Below are 19,876 nucleotides of genomic sequence, written 5' to 3'. Positions count from 1 at the left end.
GGAGAGCTGTATACTTGCAGAGTGTAGTAGATCGTCTCAATAACAAATCTTCTTCGCAAAGATTTGGATGAGTAGAGATTAACGTTTGAGGACATAGATATATTTTGTTTTTAGGACAGATGTCATTGAGGTGTTAATTTCTTGAGGTTTGAATCTTAATAAATACTTGATCTTTGGAATGGTTGACTCAATGAAGTTCAAAACTTATGGTTGACTTTACTTGGTACTGGTAACATGTAGAATAACTCCAATTCTTGCTCCGAACATAATGGTACGCTTATGAAATACATTATCTGATGCTTTTCTAAGAAACAATATATTCTTAACATTTTTTCAAAATATAAAATATTCTTAAGCTTTACAGCAATGCACATTTTATATTTATAATAATTTTCTAAACTTTTAATTTCTATAAGTAATTCGTGAACACTTATAATAGTTAGATGAAAAGTTTTTAATTTACGAAGTGTATTATAAATATAAAATTATTAATTTAATTCAATGTCTTGTACAAAGAAGTGATAAAGAATAAGCATTTGTTGAGACGCGTCTTTAATTTCTGCCAATAATGCATTTCTTCCAACGGTTTTTGTCATGAGATTAATTTTTACGTTTAACTCTTCTCTATCAGTTTGTAGATTAAATTGTTTCAGTAAAATCTTTAATTTTTTTGTTATTCGTAGAGTGCATGGATTGTAATTGGTTTTGCAATTTTTTTCATTGGTTTTTATGTAATTTAAAATGTGTTGGAAATGTTCACCACCAGAGTTATTTAGATACTCCGTAATAAGTTTTATTATGGGACCAAACCTGTTTACAATCACTCTCTCGTCTGTGTTTTGTTTTCGCCTCCGCTAACAAGTTATTTATTTTATCTTCAATAATAGTTCTCTAATAGTTAATTAAATTAAAGTAGGGTGCTACTTCTTCGTTTTTGCGATTTTGGAGGACGTGGATAAAAAAAAAATTTCAATATTCCCCACTATGGAAAAGGCCACATCCTCTACACTGCCCGGGGTAAAACGCGCCCAGGTTCGCACCCTTCACCCGAAAATAATGCCAAGAAAGACTAACCTCGCTGAAACTTGTCGAATCATGGCGGCGACGCAATTGCGGGCCCGAATCCGTCATATACCCCGGAGTACAGCTTTGGCTAATTCTCTTGTTTATATTACTTTCGGGTTGAACAAAAAAAATTAAACCACTGGCACAACTTTAAAATATTAAACCGCTGGAGAGAATAATAGGAATTGGTCGTAAGGCAATTCGTTAAGAAGTGATAGTTGGCTCGCGTAAGCGGGGGGGGGAGAAAGAAAGAAAACTACTTTTCTGATCAAGCGTACGAACTATTTACACATGTACTATTAGAGTAAACATTCCGCCCACCAAATTTTAAAGAAAATTTATACTTCTATAGCAATTAAACAAAGAATATTAATCTAACAAGGATAGGTTTTGGGAAGAACAAAAAAACTATATGCAAGGAGAAAGTAAATAAGGTTCTTAGTCAGTAGGAGGAAGTACAAGTAAGTTGTGGACAGACATTATAAACCACTCTAGTAAATTATTTCGTCGGACCAGGAAATATCTCCTGTACTTTCCCTATGGCCCAGGAAAGAGGAGAGGTATGAGTATTTTTGAGGAAGACAACTTCCCCAGGTTTTATGGACGCGGTGGCCTACTGCCTTTATTCCGCTGCAACAGCGTGTTCAGATATTCAGAAGACCATCTCCTCCAAATATTCGATGTAATTGCTTTACTCGCTTGCAACAAGTAAGAGAGGAAGCTGCTCCCATGAATATAAATGGCGTATCAAGCAAAGGTACAGCTCTTGTCCAATCCAGGAATCACTCGTGTAATATGGGACAAATACATGATTCGCGTTCCACAGTAAGGATTTTCTTCAGCTTTTGTCGAACGAATTCCTCCAGCATTTTTAATAGCCTGCCATTTTTTTAAAGATATTAAATGTTGCATTCTATGCCATCGAGTGTTGCATCTTCTTTTGACGTAGCAGTACCATCCGCTTTCTAGAAAAAAATTCATCGCTTGCTACCTGAAGATCGCCTTATATAATACCCTGCAGGCGATCTGTCATTACACGTCGCAGTGTCTTTGAAGTAGACCTTCCTCAGGCCGGCCTGCTCATCGAGACCCCCCCCTCAAGCAACACCAGCTGAGAAATTTGTTCTTGATATACATTTTAGCCACCTTGCATAATTTTTGTAATACTTCGTTGTGCGCTAGTGCATTCACTACATTCCACCACCCCTCGTCCTGCCCAACGAGCCATTCTTCAAGAATTAACATTTTTCATCTCTGTGAATATCGTAATATATTTGGAAGTATTTTCCGAATCGCAGGGTTATTAGTGAGGTTCAACATCGTTGCTACAGTTCCTTTCTTCTATTTGGAACCGTCTGAATAAATAATGGCGGCAGCTGCGCTCCGTCCTAATTCATAGCACTCTTTCACGAAATCCTGCATGTTGTGAAGGTTTATATGAAGTTATTATGTTAGGGGTGTACGCGTGTAATCTCCACCAAGAATTTGGCCGTTAATATCTGCTTACCAAGACAGAGTTCTTTAATGCGCATTAATATGTGAAGTAGGATTTGGCGTGCACTGTATAAAGGAAAAGGAATCACGCACTGAAGGGTCGTAGCGAGGTTGGGGCTACGTTGCAACCCCGTAGAACGACCTATGGTTTAGGAAATGAAGGATAGGATGGGAAATTTGGGAAATATTAAAGGAAAATTTAAGACGAAAATGAGAGGTGCTCACAGGAGAGATTTTTAAAAAAGAGGAGAGGTTTTCGTTCACAGTAGATGGGAGACAGAGAAATCAGAACTGCCGGAAAAAGGACGAAGAGAGAGGTTTAGGAGAGGAGTCAAAGGGTCACGGTGCGGGCCCTCTATTTTGCCAAAACAAGTTTATTTAAAAAACATTTTTTTTAGTTTTTATATATTTTTTAATTATGAAAATTATAAAATGCTCTTGCTTGCAAAAATTATTATGTTCTCGCTTAAGAAAATTTTTTTAATACTATTTTTATTTTTTACAATTTTATATATATTTTTTATTCTTCGTATATGTAAAAAAATATTTGTTTATTTTTTATTAATTTTTAATTATATTTTATATTTTTTTCTACATGTTTCGTCTCTGTGAGATCTCTTGGTATTGTTTTTGTTTGCGGGATGTGGACCCGTGGTTTTTGGGCTGGGTCTGATTCCAAACGGGCCTCGTACGTGACACCGGAGAAGATTTTTGACACAATGTATGGGTCAGAAAATTTGCAGGCCATTTTGACGTGATCTTTTTTATTTTTCTAGTAGTGTGTGTGTTTTTATTAGCATTTTGTCCCCTAATTTCAGTCGTACGTCTCTGTGTGTTTTATTGTAAAATTTGTTATAAGACATATGCTTTGTCTATTTTTAAGGCCAAATACCACATTTGGGATGGCATGCTTTGGTTCGTTTGACATTGAAACGTCCCATTCTAGTTTTAAAGGTGAGTTAAGCTTCCTCCCTAGAAAGAGTTCTGAAGGTGTAAAACCCGTTGAGGAATTGGAGGCTATATTTAGTGAGAGTTGGAAGAAGTTGGTTCCAGGGACCATTTGGTCTGTTTTTCTGCAAATTATGCCGTTAAAGAGGTTTTTAAATTACGGAGACCTCCCTCGGCTTTGCTGGGGTTTGGGTAATATGGCATTTGGAACGATTTGTTAATACCGTTCGTGAATAGGAAATCCTGAAGGGCTTTCGCTTTGTAAATGGAGTGGTTGTCGGTCGTGACAGTTTTCCAATACCCAAAGTAATTAAATATTTTATCCCTGAGGCAAAGAATTATTGTTTTTGCGTTTCAATTTCTGATTGAGAACAAAAATGTGAATCTTGTGAATTTGTCTACTGCAATGAAAATGTATTTAAATCCATCGCTTGGTGGTAGAGGGCCTGCTAAGTCCGCGAATAAACGCTCTTGGGGTTCTTTACTGAAAAAGCTGGAAAGATTTTCTTTTGGCTTATTCTGTTCACGCTTACTTTTTTGTCATGGCAGGCAACATTTGACTCGATCGGTTATGAATTTTCGCATATTATTAAAATTAAAGGATTCCATGATTTTCTTTAGGGTTCGCGAAATGCCGTGGTCCTATCATTTCGATATGATAATGCTTAAAAATCTTGTTTCGTAGTTTTTTCGGTACCATTGTCCTTTTTTACTTTGGGGATATTTCGAAATATAGTTTTTCCCCGATAAGAGAGTACTTGAGAGAGATATTAAATTTCAATTTGTCAGTGATTTATTTCAATTCGTCAGTGATTTATTTCAATTCGGGGAGTCTTCATATTAAGCATCAGCAAATTGTTGAAATGCTTCAGGGAATCGTTTTAATTAATTTACCGCGGCTGTGATTGATTCTTCATTTTGGTCATAGTAGAATTGCGGGTCAGGTAGTAGGTTTGTTACCTTTTACGTGGAAAATATTATATCTGTGTGCCAATATTCTAGTAACAAAACGGGTGTGTCTGCCGCCTTTATTTTGAAGGGATGTCAACGCTTTGTGGTAGGTGTATAAATGAAACTGATTAAATTCCAGATAAATTTGCAATTTCTCAAACGCAAAAATAACGGCAAGTGCCTCGACCTCATAGGCAGTATAGTTTTTTTTCTGCGTTCTTTTGTTTCCTCGACACGAAAGCGATCGGGAGGAATGCTCCGTCTTCTTCTTTAACGAGACTAGCTGCCACACCGAGGGTCGAACCATTAGAAAATAAAGAAAATGTTTCTTCAAAATTCGAGGTTTTGAGAACAGGCGGGAAAGTAATACGGTCACGGAGGGTGTGCCAAGCTTTTTCTCATTCCTCAGACCGTAGCATGGTTGAATCGTTTTTCTTATTTAATTTAACGGCCGAGAAATAATTCCAAGATCTGGGATGAAAAATTACAAAAAAAAGGCTATGTTACCAAGGGAATGTGCTACTTCATATTACTTGTTTAGGGGTTTCGGGCCTTGGAATCGTCAGGATATGTTTTATTCTGTCTTGATCAACAGAAATTTTGCCCTGTTCAATTATATGATCAAGAAAACAACTTTTAGTGTCAGCTAACTGGCTGTTTTCAGGATTTAATGTTAATTTAGCGCGTTTTAAGCGATTTTTATGTGATTGATATGCTGTCCCCACGTTTCGCTATAGATAAAAATATCGCCCAGATAAAAAAATACAAATTTATGGTTTAAGTCCCCCAGTATTGCTTTCACCAACTGTGAAAAGACATTCCTGGTATATTCCAGTGTAATTCTAACAGTCGAATGGTGTAGAAAATGCAGTTCGAATTTATTTTGTAGTCGTGTGTCAATTGTATTTGATGGCATGTTGGATTTAAGTTCATTACTGTGAAATACTCTTATTTATTTATTTGTTTGCTTATTTATTTATAATATTGTCTATTTCTGATAATATTAATAATAATGTCTGGGTCATTCCCTGACAAACCATCGCTGCACCGTGTATTCGATAATGCTTCCCCTCTCCAAATGTATCGATCCTACGCGCGGATTGGGCCTCACTTCGCCCAAGTTTAAATGCGTACAAATAAATTTTACGGAAATCTTGTTTGGACTATTTAATTTCTCTCATTCTTATAAAATTCAATATAAACTAAAATGTTTTGTACAAAAGTTAACAGTTAAAAGTATTCATTATAATCCATAAATTAGATTTGAGGATTTAGCTTTGCTTACATGACAAGCACCTGCGAAAATAAAACAAATTTTAAAAACCTGCATAAATTTCAACGACGTTTTATGTTGGATAAATCGATATTAGGTTTAGTATTATAATGGGATTTTTTCAATTATTGCGGTTTTTAGTTGTTTATTTATGGACTTGACGTTTTCTCTTTTAAATTTCAGTTTCAATTTATTTTGCTTTTGCTTATTTCTGACAACACGGCTTGTGGTATTAAGGTTTTTTTATTCCTATTGCTAATCACTTTCTCTTTCATGGCCAGATTCTTTCATTGATGGTTTTGTACAATGATTGTACGCTCGCCTTGTGTACTTTAAGATAATTATTGAATAACATTGTTTCCATATCGATATTTAAAGGCGATTCATTTCCAATTGGCTCATTGATAACTTCTAATGTTTTTAATTTCGTCACAGAGTGGATAGTGTTGTTGTAGGCAAGAATAGTATAATTTAATTTAAGAATAAGTTCTTTAATTGTCGTATCTCTGCATATATCGCAAGTTTTAAGGAGCCGAATGTGTTAGGGCAGAGTGGAATCTTTCGATGGCTCCGTTAGATTCCGGATGTTGTGAAGACGTGAAATGAAGTTTGATTTTCTGGACTTTTAAAATTTCACGGACTAACGAATTATTAAATTCCAATCAATTGTCCGAAACTATTAGAGTTGGGGTATTTGCCTAACAAACTCATAAAATATTTAATTAATTTGCTGACAATTTGAATAGCTAGGCCTGACTTAAGAGAGTAAGCTTGGGCATACTTTGGGAATGTATCGATAATTTAGAATTGCTTTTATGTTATGGGGATTCGGTTTTATTCTGTTTGGTGTAATAATATGACCAAGGTATGTGACTTCTCTATTTAGATTCCGTTTTATTTCTTCATATATATTTTTCCGTTTTATCATTTTGAATTTCGAAATACATAAAATAGACAGACTTAATTGCAACCCTTTAGAAAGAAGTAAGACCAAAGGAACATAGTATCTCTAAAGTCAAATTCTCGGAGTTTTGGAAGTAATGCACTGAGGACAACCAACTCAAAGGCCTCGGAGAAGTCGGTGTATACATCAACTTGCGATTTTGATTTAAAGGCCGAAATGGTGTATTGTTGGAAGATAAGATTGGTAACATCTGCCTTTGAGGAAATGTCGTTCATCAAAAATAAGAGGTCGGATAGATGGAGTAGTACATACAGATTGTAGGTTGAAATAGGGCCATAGTTTTTAATGTTGGCTCGCTCTCCGGACTTGTCACTGGTTTTTAAGCAAGTGGGAAATTCTCCTTTAGAGAGAGAAAAATTATATGAACTCAACTACTCTCGAGTGCAGTGGAGTGATTAATGAGTGTACACATTATTTGAGGATAAATGGAGGAATCACGACAGGTCCAGGAATTTTATACCGTTGATTAATTAAAAAAAAATTAATGATATAATATAATAATGTGGGATGGTATATAATGTTATAACTTAATAATAAAGTAATAATATTACAATTATTAATATTAAAATAAAACAGGTACCAAAGGTCAATCGGATTAATTGTGAATAATATGTACTACCTCATACATGCGGTTCTTGTTGGATGGAATAGATTTTAATTTAACTTTGTTGAGTTCAATAAAATGTTGGACTTCAATCCCCTCGCGCTGGGAATAGGATACCCCCAATTATAACTTCAAATTAACATGCTAGTCGAAATAATTGCGTATTATCTTCGTATTATTTATTTTCCCATATTATAATACACCCCAGCGGGTTTGGTTGAATCGTATGACGAAAGCATACCTGGAAATTGGCAATTGAACTTGATTATAAAAGTCTCTTTTTACCTCGGGCTACTTTAAATTTTTATCTTCTCAAAATGGCGGTGTACGTCGTGTAAAAGAACAAAAATAATCAATTATCCAGTGAAGCTTTTTTAAAATCAACGTTAGCGGATTAATAACTTTAAAGAAAAACTACTTACTTACTTTTCATAACCCATTTGAGTCAAAACCTAGACACTATCCCACCCTTTCTTGCCATTTTTTCTTTATCACTCTCCTGTTGCTATAAAAATTAAACAGAATATTTTGATAAAAACATAAATGTAGCACAAAGTTTTATACAAATCCTGTCATTTTCTTTGTCAGTTCTGAGTTCTCACGTGCTCACCAAGAGAGTCAGAATTCATTAATGTTACGTAGATTGAAAATAAGGAAAAAATATCGAGAGAGATATATTTAGAGAGATATAATAGAGAGAGGATCAATACTTTCGTCTTTTCACGAAAGTATTGATATCTCACTCTCTCTCTTTCTTATATTTCTTACGCTCTTTCACTCAATTTCTCTCTCTTGCTTTCTTATTCTTTCTAAGTCCCTCTCACTCTCGTTCTCTTTCTTTTTCTCTCCCTTTTTATCTTCCTCTCTTTCTTTCTTTTTCTCTTCTGCCCTCTCTCCCTCTCTCTTTTCTCTCGCTCTTTTTTACTCTCTTAGTCAAGTTTTCTATTTCTATCTTATTCTCTTTCTCTCCCTCTATTATCTATCTGTCCTTTTTCCTGTTTCTCTTACTTTCACTCCCACGGAATTCTTACTCTACGCGTTTTTCTTACATTTTTCTTTATTTATCAGATCCCATTGTCCCTTCCTCTGATTCTCTACCGAACAAGACTGGCAAAACCATCGAAGGGCTGGTTGAGCACAGACTCTTCCATTTTTGGTCCTCTCTATCATTTTATACCTTAACGTCTTCTATGTTCTATCTTTCTCACTTTCCGTTCTCACCCTGATTCTCAATATTCATTGTTTTTTCTTCTTCCTTCCTTGTTATCACCTTTTGTTACTTTATTTTTCGTTAACGCCATCTATATTACTATTTCTTTTTCTTTAATTGTCTTTTCATTTTTCTCATCTGCTCCTTCTCTCTTCCTTTTTTTCCTTTGTATCTGTACACAAAAGTTACATTATGCCCTTTTATCCTCCTACGAGGTGAGAGTTGGTCTCAAATCCTCAGATGAGCGTAATTTCATATGGAGACGCTCAGGAGAAATGTACGCCCCATGGTGTATGGTTCCTCAGGTGGAATTCCACCGTGGGTCATTGATGTTCTGGGTGCCCCTTCCTTGGACGGCCGTACCGAATTGGTTGTTGTGGGAGGAAGATCTCAAACTAATTTCACAGAGGTACCATTTGCCCCCCACATTGGTGAGAAATTCTTGCTAATGCAGGATAATCCAGTCCCCCCATAGAGCACATATTGTGGATGACTACCTGAATGAGGTCGGAATTGAGTGCTTGCTGTGGCCAGCTAGAAGTCCGACGGCGAAAACCAGGTCATCACTCATTGGAAGGGGTTGAATTGGCTATTCTTGATGATGGGAGTGAATTCCTTAGGATTTTACCAGAAATCTGGTCCAAAGGTGCAAAGGAGTTTAACGGACAGGATTCTGCCAGAGGTGGAAATTCTCGATATTAAATGGGACAAACAACTTTTTTTAAACGTTTTTATTTGTTTCTGAATTCCATGTTTTTTGTTCTTTACTACATAATTGTTTTTCTACGAATTGTGTAATAAATATTTTCTTTTTAAATGCCTTATTTTTTTACAACCAAACCTATTGTTGGTATGCAAAATATTAATAAACGTAAACACATTAAAATTTAAGGGTGGTGCGTTAATTTTGTCCATTAGTATATTTCCATTTTAGGTCGTCCAATTGGACACAATAAATTGTGTTAGTTGTCTATCCAGTCAACCTGAAATGTTTTAAGCGAATGATATTTTTATCATTGATCGGGTGATTTGTTCTTTTTTTCAGTGGCAGATGCAACCAGCGCAGGGCCGAACGGGCTCGTGACGGGCAACATATACCAATTGGGCTCGTTTGATCAATGCGTACAAATTGACGTACCTGAGCACGACATCAAAGGGCGATACTTCATGGGCCGGCTTCATTTCGCACCCACCAGTACCGAATATCCGACATTTTTCAATGACGTGAAGGAAGTTTTTGAGCTACAGGGACAAAACTCTTCCATATGGGAAACCTTCAAGGTGAAACAATTGACTTAAGTGGTTGTACCAAAGTTTTTGGCTTAACGCCGGATGGAGGATCTCGTTTTAAAAAAGTATCATTAAGCAATTAGATTTGATAGCGAGGGAAGCCAGATCCTTGTTGAGGTTTGGGGTAGGCTTTAGCTTCAGGGTCCTCTGCTTTACAAAGAGTACTGCTTGCGTTTTTAGAGATGGCCCATGCTTTTGAATGAATTTCTGGCACCAGGAAGTTCTCTTGAAAGTAAACCCTGCCCACTTCTCATTACCTAATTCTAAAATCTTATCCAACCGATCTTAGCTTCAAAGTGGTGCAGCAATTCCCAGGCCGGTTTTATTGTGTACAGCATTGATAGCTATCTCATTTGTGTTCTCGTGTTCCCTTTTGTATATATTGAAGTGATTGCATTTATTGGCTTGAATGTATAGTGTGAGAGGGCCGATGGCGGAATATTGAGTACCCATCGACCCTCAATTGGATTAGTTATTTAAGAGTGAGTGATAGATAGTTTGCGTTGGGGCTGAAATGACCTAGCTGTTGATAGCCTTGTTTGTACCTATAAGCAAGATCGACGTCTGACCCCGGACTGTCAACACTCGGGGAGGTGATTCTCAAAGCCTGTCGGTAATTTATTGTAAATCACAAAAGCTGGAATTGCTGGTGGCGTTCGAGAAGTTATAGGCTCAACTCTGTACATATGTATTTGTATGTATATCCGTGAGCAGAATTGAGCTTATATAAACCAGAATCAGTCCTGTTATGCTTGCATGACTTTAACCTTCAGCTGTTGGTTATCTCGGGTTTTAGGAAACTTCAAAGATGATGAGTTAGTTATTTAAATAACTCACAACCACACTATTCTATTATTTGCAGCATAACACAGACAAAAGGACTATTGATATGAACGTGGCACAGTTCGCAATCTGCGCACCTCACTCGTGCATGGAAGAAGACGTGAAGACATCGTTAGAGGCTACACTCTCGTCGTACAAGTACGAAATCCAGGTGGACGTCACTGTCAACAAGCTCTTCACCTATTCTAGAGCGGATTTGGAAAAGTCCGGCTATCCGATTGGATTTTACATCTTCGTGTATGTATACTTCTTTGTATTTCTTCCTTCAAATTAGCCTCTCTCTCGTGTGTGTGTGTGTGTGTGTGTGTGTGTGTGTGTGTGTGTGTGTGTGTGTGTGTGTGTATGTGTATGTGTATGTTTGAGAGAAGAGGGTGTAATACAAAGTGCATGAAAGGGAGTGAATATGATAGCATTTCGGCGTCTTGACATCTTCAGTGGTCCATCAGCCTCTTATAATCGTAGGCGATACTGGATAAGTTTTAAAAAACAAGGTCAAACCTGAGAGAGTGTAAAAAAACATAAAACAATTTATTGCTATTTAAAACTTAGCAGTCACGTGAATCCTGAAAGCCGTTGATCAAAAACTGATCACCTCTTCGATTATGACTCATGGATGACATAAACATTTTCGATAAATATTAAATTCGACTGCTGAAAAACGATTATCAAATACACATATTTTATTTGTAAGTAAAACTAGAAAATCAGAATAAATTAAATAAATATATGTCAGTTGTTTGGAAGTAGATGCCACCATATGTTGAAAAGTACGTTAATGCGTTAGAATTGGATTTGGTGGTGTTGTTATTTACGAAGTGGCATAGTGATTATTGTTGATTATCTGTGTTCGGCCTTCTGCCTTTGACAGAGGCTTTACGCCATTTTCAATTAATTCCTTTTGTTTCATGTTCTCCCTCTCCCCTTGTACAGTCGTGAGAAAGGTTAATAATAATGGTGCAGGGACTGGTAGTGACGGGGCGTGGATGCCTTTGAAGGTACTGAGGCACCGTACTGGAATTTTTTTCTGTGTTATTGGTCTTAATTGGCCATTAAGCACGCCAGTTCGTTTGAGTTTACAAGTTTCGTGGTGTTCCGAAAAGTGTAAATTGGTCGAATGTGAATTTATTCGTTTGTTTAATGTGTTTCCCGGTAATGAATGTCCTTTGCTGATGTTAAAAAAATAAATTTGAATAAATCATATTTTTCGAATATGTTCGGTTGTCTTCACATTCTTTTAACCCGGGTTTAAAAAGCAAGACAGTAGAGACAATCCATTCGGGCAGAAACACCCGACCCACTCGAGGAAAAATCAGTTAGAGTTAGAATCGCTTGCCAATAAGGTGACAAGTGCATTAGTCAAACTGGCAAGACGAGAGACAAGTTCAATAAACAGACCGGTCAAAAATAAAGACGGATCGGACCTAATTACGCGACACCCCTACACATGAATCATCACGGACCTTACAAATACAAACAAGTGGGAGGAGGATAACTAAACAGAGACGAGCCGACGTATACAACAACACAAATTCACTCCTAAAAGCAGGTCAAAGACGCGTTAAAAAACACCCACACCGCAAACGTCCTTTTTCTCCGTGGGCTTAAAAAGACGAATAGTCATCGACATTCACATTCAGTAAACCACTACCGATTAAGAATATTAAATTATTTGGTTTATAAAAAATGATCAAATCAATGCAGACAAATAATATCCTGAAATTCAGCTATATACATATTCCAATTAGATTTCTACCTTGCTTAACGTAGAGTAATAGTGATGTTTTGTCATTTGTCGTCATCGTATAATAAGTCGTTTCAAGAAAAAGAATGAGAAAATAGATAATTAGGCAATAGAAGCAAGGAGTCACTTTCAATAAGAGAGAGATAAAAAAATAAACCCTGAGGAATAAAGAGTAAGGAGAGAGAGGGAGAGGGAGAGAAAGAGAAAGAGAGAGAAAAGAAGAGAGGAATAATGGTGAAAAAGAGAGTGATAAGAGAAAAAGAGGGGGTAAGAAAGAAAGAGAGAGGGAGAGAGCAAAAGAGAAATAAGGCTGATAAAGAGTAAGAAAGATAGAGTTAAAGAGAAACAGAGAGAAAAAGAAGAAGGGAGAGAGGGATAATGAGTGGAAAATAGTAAGAAAGAATGAGGAAGAGAGTAATAAAATGTGAAAGCGACTTAAAAATAAAGAGAGAGAGAGAGAGAGAGAGAGAGAGAGAGAGAGAAGAGAAAGAGAGAGCGAAGGAAATAAAGAGCAAGAGAGGGAAAGTGAGAAAGATAGAAAGGGAGGGAGAGAGAGAGAGAAATAATGGTGAGAAAGAGAGTGACAAGAGAAAGAGAGAGTGAAAGAAAGAGAGTAGGTAAGAAAAAAAGAAAGAGAGAGAGAGAGAAAACATAAACCCTGAGAAATAAAGAGTAAGGAGAGAGAGGGAGAGGGAGAGAAAGAGAAAGAGAGAGAAAGAGAGTGGGTAAGAAAGCAAGAGAGAGAGAGAGAGAGAGAGAGAGAGAGAGAGAGAGAGAGAAAGAGAGAGAGAGAGACGTATAATGAGTGGAAAATAGTAAGAAAGAGTGACGAAGAGAGTAATAAAATGTGAAAGCGTGTTAAACATAGAGAGAGAGAGAGAGAGAGAGAGAGAGAGAGAGAGAAAGATTTACTATTTTCTGTCGTCATTTTGTGATGTATCTACGTGATTTATGGCACATCAGACCTTCTCGTCTGTCGGACTGATCACTTTTTGACTGCTTGTTAATCACACGATTCTTAAATATCCTTTTTCGGCATTAACTGCGCTACAAACACATTTCTTTTTTTTAATTAACCTGATAAATGTTATAGTTTTGCTATTTCCTGTCAGATGTATCTACTTGATTTTTGGCACATCACTACCTCAATCGTTTTCAACATTTTCAAAAATCGTTTTCAAATAACTATCGTATGATGTTTAAAATTGTCTGTACACGTTATGCTGGTGTCGTATTAAATTAAACAATACGTTAAATAAAATTGATAGCACGTTAAATGACCTTCCTCGCCCACACAGATCGGTCAGAATATTTTCATCCAAAGTAGGCAGCGTTGTTTATTTATCCAAGAGGATTTAGGTTATCGAAACAACTTTTTGACTAATGTGTATTTTAACTAGGTGCAATCTCAGGTTCTATTTATTTAGGAAGTTTTAACATTTGCAGTTAAAATGGCCTTGTTTTTTGGCAATGAAACAAAATGACAATGATTTGATTTTTTTGGCAGGCCGGCAACGGATTTCTGCGACAGTAAACAATTTTGAAAAAATGTTTCAGGGGGACGACTGTGATTTTGGTATGTCTGGTAACACTCTCGACCGTGTACGAGCTGTGGTGCTGCAGACTGGAAGACACGCCGATCGGGAAAGGTAAAAACAAGAAAAAGAAAAAAATCCCATGCTTCTCCATCCGTCTGGACTAAACGAGTATTGCAAAGTGGTGATGCGGGTTTAATCTATTTTGATTTTACTGTGGCGCAATCTGCTTACATTTCATGCATGGATTGTTTGATATAAATTGAAACTGACCAGTGACCTTCTCGAGAGCAGATAACAATCATCGCATGGACAGAAGGGGTCAAGTAGAAAGGCTTTTCCAACCCCCGCAGCACTCTTCTGACATTCCACTTCCCCACTCTCAACCCTCCACGGCGATATTTCATACAGAAAAACAAGTAATTCGACTGGCTTCATCAATTTTGAACACATAATTATTCTCTTTTTAGTGTTCACTGTATGAATTCTATTTATTACAGAGAAAAATTGATGTGTTTATACAAAGTAACATAACATTCCATAAGAGCTAAAGACACAGTCGACAAACTAATGAACAAAGAGCGTACAAAAGAACATAACACATACATAATGATTCAAACAAATCTGTTTCATAAACTAGGCATATAAAATGTAATTCGAGAATTATTATAGGAGAATGCGTGCAATCTGATGCAACAAGAGTTGATAACACTAACCTATTTGACAGAAACACTACATGTCCAATAAACCATATGTAATAACAAAAGCTATAAATATAACCAAAAATGAGAAAATTGGATGTATACAAAAGTCAAACGACATCACAGAACGTATGAACATAAACACACAAAACAATAGCAATAGGCTTTACCAAAGGGGTACTGGTGCTCCCTTTCTTCCAGTACGACCCAAAAGATCTTGTGAAATTAACCCCATTAAAGCATCGCTAATTCTCTAGGTGATCGCCTTTTGGAAGTGGCTGTACAGTGTGTGGACATTTCTTCCTCCATTAGCAAATTATAGGTCCAGTCAATCAAAAACCTTCCCACAAAGAAATCTGTCTCATAGCCCCTGAAATCCGTCGACTCTTTCTTAAATAAGCAATCCTCTTTCTAACGTACCTTTATTAAGCTGTCTTAGTAGTTAAGTATTTTCATTTTGTTTCTTTTTCCAGAGTTTGAGTTGAAGTTGGAGGAACGTGAAGGGCCTTCAGTGCTGCTTGGCTGTCTGAAATCTTTTAATCCTTTTTTTAAGAATTGTACCAGTGTTTTCTATTCCATAGATCTCAGCTTGGAAAGTTCGTGGTGTGAGAAAATCTTTAGCTTACTGATTTTGACAACTGCCTCCATGTTCTATTTAGACCCATCAAAATTTTCTATGATGTTAAGACATGCTTTACGGCTTTCGGCAATCTGTACAAACATTATGTGATGTGATACAATATTTATCATTTGCAAATATCCTGAGACGAGCCAGTAACCATTGTTGCCCCCCCCCAGTGTTGTTATTAGTATTTTTGTATTTATTAGTTATATTTTTACTTGTTAAAGAGGATGTTTTTAGGTTGAGCTTCTTTCTCTTTTCGAATGGTACCGGTGTGGTTTCTACCAAATTGTGGGCACTTAGCATTTGAGTTAAAACAATTTCATCATATCTGGCCTTTATTATTACTATTCATCAGCGAAACTGTACGCTTCTTTTAGCTTTACAATTTAGCACTACAATCAGGTCATCAACCACAAGACTGGCTTTAGCCTTTGGGGGCTTGTTGATTGTTGCTTCAATTCTACTTTTATTTTTCGACTTTTTAACATTGATATTATCGAGTTAAAAATCGAATGATCAATGATATCTAAAGCACCCTCTTTATCCATAATGCAGCATAATGCTACTTCTTTTTCTCCATGATTTGGATAACTTTTCTAACAGAGCATTTTACGCAGTTAATGGTGAAATTCCTTGATCCATTTTGGATCCATCTTCATGTCTTGTTTTGATTTGAAAAGATCTGTCAAATTAAGTAATTTCTGTACAAAGAGTTCAATCGCATGGACGACGGCTTGACAAGTCTTTTGTCTACCTAGGACTTTCCTAGCTAAATTTGGTCCTAGCACTATAAAATATGAATAATTCTCAAATGTAAAATATAAGTTATTTCATTTTATCAGAGCTTTTTGTACCAATCTCGTTAAGTTTGTATCCTATGGAGAATTTTGTTATGGCTGTCTTTTTAGATATAGCTTGATTTCACTAGTAGCAGAAGTTTAGTAAGCATATTTAACTGATTAGAAAATGAAAAATTAACTTAGAAAACGATGATTTCTAAAAAAGTGTTTCTTAATGATTACATTTATTAGTTTGGGGTTTTGTACACGACACAAACCCAGACAAAGACACAAAACAAAGACAACAGCGACAAAATCATGTATTCACATTTTACAAAAACGTCACCAATCTCGTTCCTTTGGGTTACGACTTGTTCAAATCCGTGGCTCTAGTTTTTCTGAATATTCGTTTAATAAAATAACAAGGGAACGCGCAAAAATACAGAAATTCCTTCCACCCAGGTATTCCTAAAACTGAATATGTCACAATTAATATACGATTGATTGATTGGAAGGAACATGGTTAAATTATAATCCACGTCATTCCATAATGAGTCATAGAAATTGCAAATAATAGGTTAAATTTGATTTAACGAGGTTGTGATCAAGACAGACAATATACAAATATACAAACAGCTTTTCAAAGTAGCAAAATGTATAGTGTGTATTTTCTGTTGTAAAATCGATTTTTCTCATCTCAAAAGTGTGGAAGTGTGGATAAGAGGAAAGTGGATGAGAAGAAAAAATATATTTCTTGGGTGCTATATATAAATAGGAACCGACAGGAATCCAGCATAAACGTTCGTTGTGAAAGGAAAACCATTTTCATTGGGGTTTTCCTTATTCTGGCTCTTACTATGATTGCTTACCGCTAAAAACCCAGTAATTTCGATTGGAAAATGATAAATATAAATTTGGAAAGTTTTCGATTCACAAGAGAAAAAGACAGCCTTTGCCGAATGGAATGAATCAAACGAAATTTTGAAAAAGTAAGTCTATTATATATGTCTTTCTGTATATCACATTTTGCCGAAACATTGATTTGTTATTTTCAAATTACGATTTTATCAAAATTTCAATGTATATTTCCGGAATTGAGAATACCAAGAAGTTTGACAAAAAGAATAATTATCAAAAAAAAGTTCGTTTAAAGCTTACCAAGGGTTGATTCCATGATTTATTCAAACCACCTTTGAAATTTCTATCCCGATGCTCTCAAAACCAAATTTCCTTGAAATTTTTATCCAGATGCTCTCCAAACCAAATTTCCTTGAAATTTTTATATCAATGCTCTCAAAACCAAATTTCCTTGATATTTTGATATCGATGCTCTCAAAACCAAATTTCTTTGAAATTCTTCATCCCGATAATCTCAAAACGCTAATAAAAGCTAATATGCGAAGTTCATAAGGCCGTTTAAAAAATAAAATAAATAAAACTCCATCCCTTACGCTTTTAACATCTCTTCTTTTATGTATAATCTATGTTCAGTAACAACCTTCCAAACTAAAACATCGATTATTTTTTTCTTTTTATATAGCAATAATCGGCAAACAATCGTAGCGTGCAATCGTTAAATAAACACCCAGGAGCGGAGAAATAAATTGTATTTTATAAAAGAAAGGTCGAAAAATTTCTCACAACTTTAGGTCCCTTAACAAGACTCCCCATTCCGTTGTTTGTCCTCTTTAAACCTTTTACTCCTCCTGACACCAAATACCCAATAAAAGTTGTGGATTTGAACTCTTTGCCCCTTCAACCCTCAGCAAACGACAAAAAAAAGTTCTTCTAGTTCATCTTCATACCATTCAGCGCACGTTGTAGGCTTTTAATCAACCTCAATAGCCTTGATAGCGGGTCCCTGCTGAGGATCTTGTTTGCGGCTTTTCCTCCATTGTGCAAGAATCTACACCGACATTAAAACATATAACGTGTTCTGCGGTCTACACCCTTCTTCTTGGCAGTATCTGCTTGGTGGTTCTTCCGTCTGTACTCCTATGCCTGGGATATTCTTCCACCAGGTCTTGGCCTCATTATCGATCCATTTTTGGATGTGCCCTGTTTTTGTGGAAAGGTGCTAGGCAACAATAGGTCAGATTATCGGTGTCACTGACTTCCGCTAGGGCTTCCATACAATTCCATACACTTTTTGCCTTTACCTGCATGAGGTTAAGGCCCTAAGTGCAGCCGACTGTCGGAAAAAATGGTTATCTTCCTAGATTGTGTTCCTAGGTTTTTTATTTCTCTGCGAAGTGTTCAATTGCTATGATTTCAGAGTGGAAAACGGTAGCATATTTCCCTAAGTTTAAAGTTCGTTCGAATTCATCCGGAGAACTCCATCCCCCGAAATATAGTATTCGTTATTGAGTCGTTAGTACACCCACCAGTAGGAGATGGCATTCAGAGGTATTCATTTGGCCCACTCTTTCCTTTCTGGTATGAGTACCTTGTACCTTTTGGTGAAGTTATATTTTGGTGTAGTGGCATCGATTGGCATGCGTAGTATGGCATGTGCCTATATCTCCTCCCTCAGTTTCCATTGTTCGTTAACATGCCCTATCCTTGCAGATGGTTGTCCATTTATGATCCTGTGGGCTGCTGCTCTGGCTTCTCCTTGAATTAAAATATCAAGTGGTGGGAGGTTTAACAAAACTTTCAGGGCCGCAGTTGGCGTTGTACTCATGGCACCAATGACACTGAAGCAAGCTTGATTTGAGTGCCACTTAATATCCTGATCGCCTTGTCTGCAAAGTCTTGGTTCACTACACCACCGACCCATATGCCTACATTGGTTTCATTATACAGGTGTAGAGACATAGGGTCATTTTGGTATCTAATACCCAGTTTTTGGCGCTGAGCCTTCTGCACCTCCCCTAGGCAATTTCGGCTCTCTGGGTGGATTTAGTTACATGTTGATTTCATGTGAGCCGCTAGTCTAGTGGGATCCATAGATATTTAAATGGGATCGGGGACTCGTTTATACGTGGAGTTTTAGGCTTCCTATTGTCCTCTTCCTTGTGAATGGAATCATTATGGTTCTGTGAGGGTTAATAAGTAGCTCCTCCCTTTTGCACCACCTGTCAACCAGGTTGAGAGCTCGTTGTGTACGATCCATTACGATGTCTGTATGGCGGTACTTTACCATTACGGCAAGGTCGCACCGCCCAAGGTGGATGTGGGTGTTCCTTAGGCCTTCTTCCACCCATTGGTAGATTTTTTCCGAGACTCCCTTGTTTTTGATTGCTTTATATAGAGAGGCTGTGTTTGCGTAGTTAAAAGCTCCCTCTATAGTCATAAAAGTGTAATTATCTCCTTGTCGTTTATAGACTTGGTTATGTTTACACAGGTCATCCTGGGTTAGCTCTGTGGATTGTATGCGAATTTTTTCTCTCTGAAAGGTTTGTTCTTCAGTGCTGTTTCTCGAATGTGGTTCTCTACTAGTCTTTCTATTGTTTTTAACTTGAATGATGTAAGACTGATAGGTCTGTACGAGTCTGCCTTGCAGTCGATGGGTCGATCTACCTTTCGTATGTACACCACTCATATCTCTCGCCTATACCTCGAATGTAGCTCCATGTTAGACAGGCCCTGAATAATCTCACTAAATAAGGCACGAGGACTCTTGATCTTTTTGTAGCAGCGCCGGCGATTGTATGTGCTAAATTTCTCAAGTGCCCAGTTTATGGTTTTAGGTTGTAAAATGGTTGCCACCTCCTTTCACTCTATTCTTGTAAGTCTTTTTGATTTTGAGTGCTCAAGGACTATTTCTTCGTGGGTTATCTCTGATCCTGGAAAGTGATTTTTAATCAGTAGAGAGAGTGTTTCCTCTTCTGCTTGTGTAATGCTTCCATCT

At 36.8% G+C, this 19,876-nt stretch overlaps 1 protein-coding gene across 2 annotated transcripts in view; it reads left to right on the top strand.

Moving 5' to 3' along the window:
- LOC106664772 (nose resistant to fluoxetine protein 6-like) overlaps positions 1 to 19,876 on the top strand; it is a 65,014-nt gene that overhangs the window by 22,754 nt on the left and 22,384 nt on the right. Inside the window, exons 3-6 of one of the 2 annotated variants that reach the window (XM_014390765.2) lie at positions 9,555 to 9,790; positions 10,662 to 10,879; positions 13,941 to 14,032; positions 15,093 to 15,224. In XM_014390765.2, coding sequence (XP_014246251.1) covers positions 9,555 to 9,790; positions 10,662 to 10,879; positions 13,941 to 14,032; positions 15,093 to 15,224 — 678 coding nt within the window. The remainder of the gene's footprint in view (positions 1 to 9,554; positions 9,791 to 10,661; positions 10,880 to 13,940; positions 14,033 to 15,092; positions 15,225 to 19,876) is intronic. The other variant, XM_014390766.2, reaches the window with a different exon arrangement.

Source organism: Cimex lectularius, unplaced genomic scaffold (genome assembly GCF_000648675.2).
Source record: "Cimex lectularius strain Harlan isolate CLEC.00 unplaced genomic scaffold, Clec_2.1 scaffold234, whole genome shotgun sequence".
In the NCBI taxonomy this organism is placed as follows: domain Eukaryota; kingdom Metazoa; phylum Arthropoda; class Insecta; order Hemiptera; family Cimicidae; genus Cimex; species Cimex lectularius.
This window is presented reverse-complemented; position numbering and strand designations above follow the sequence as displayed.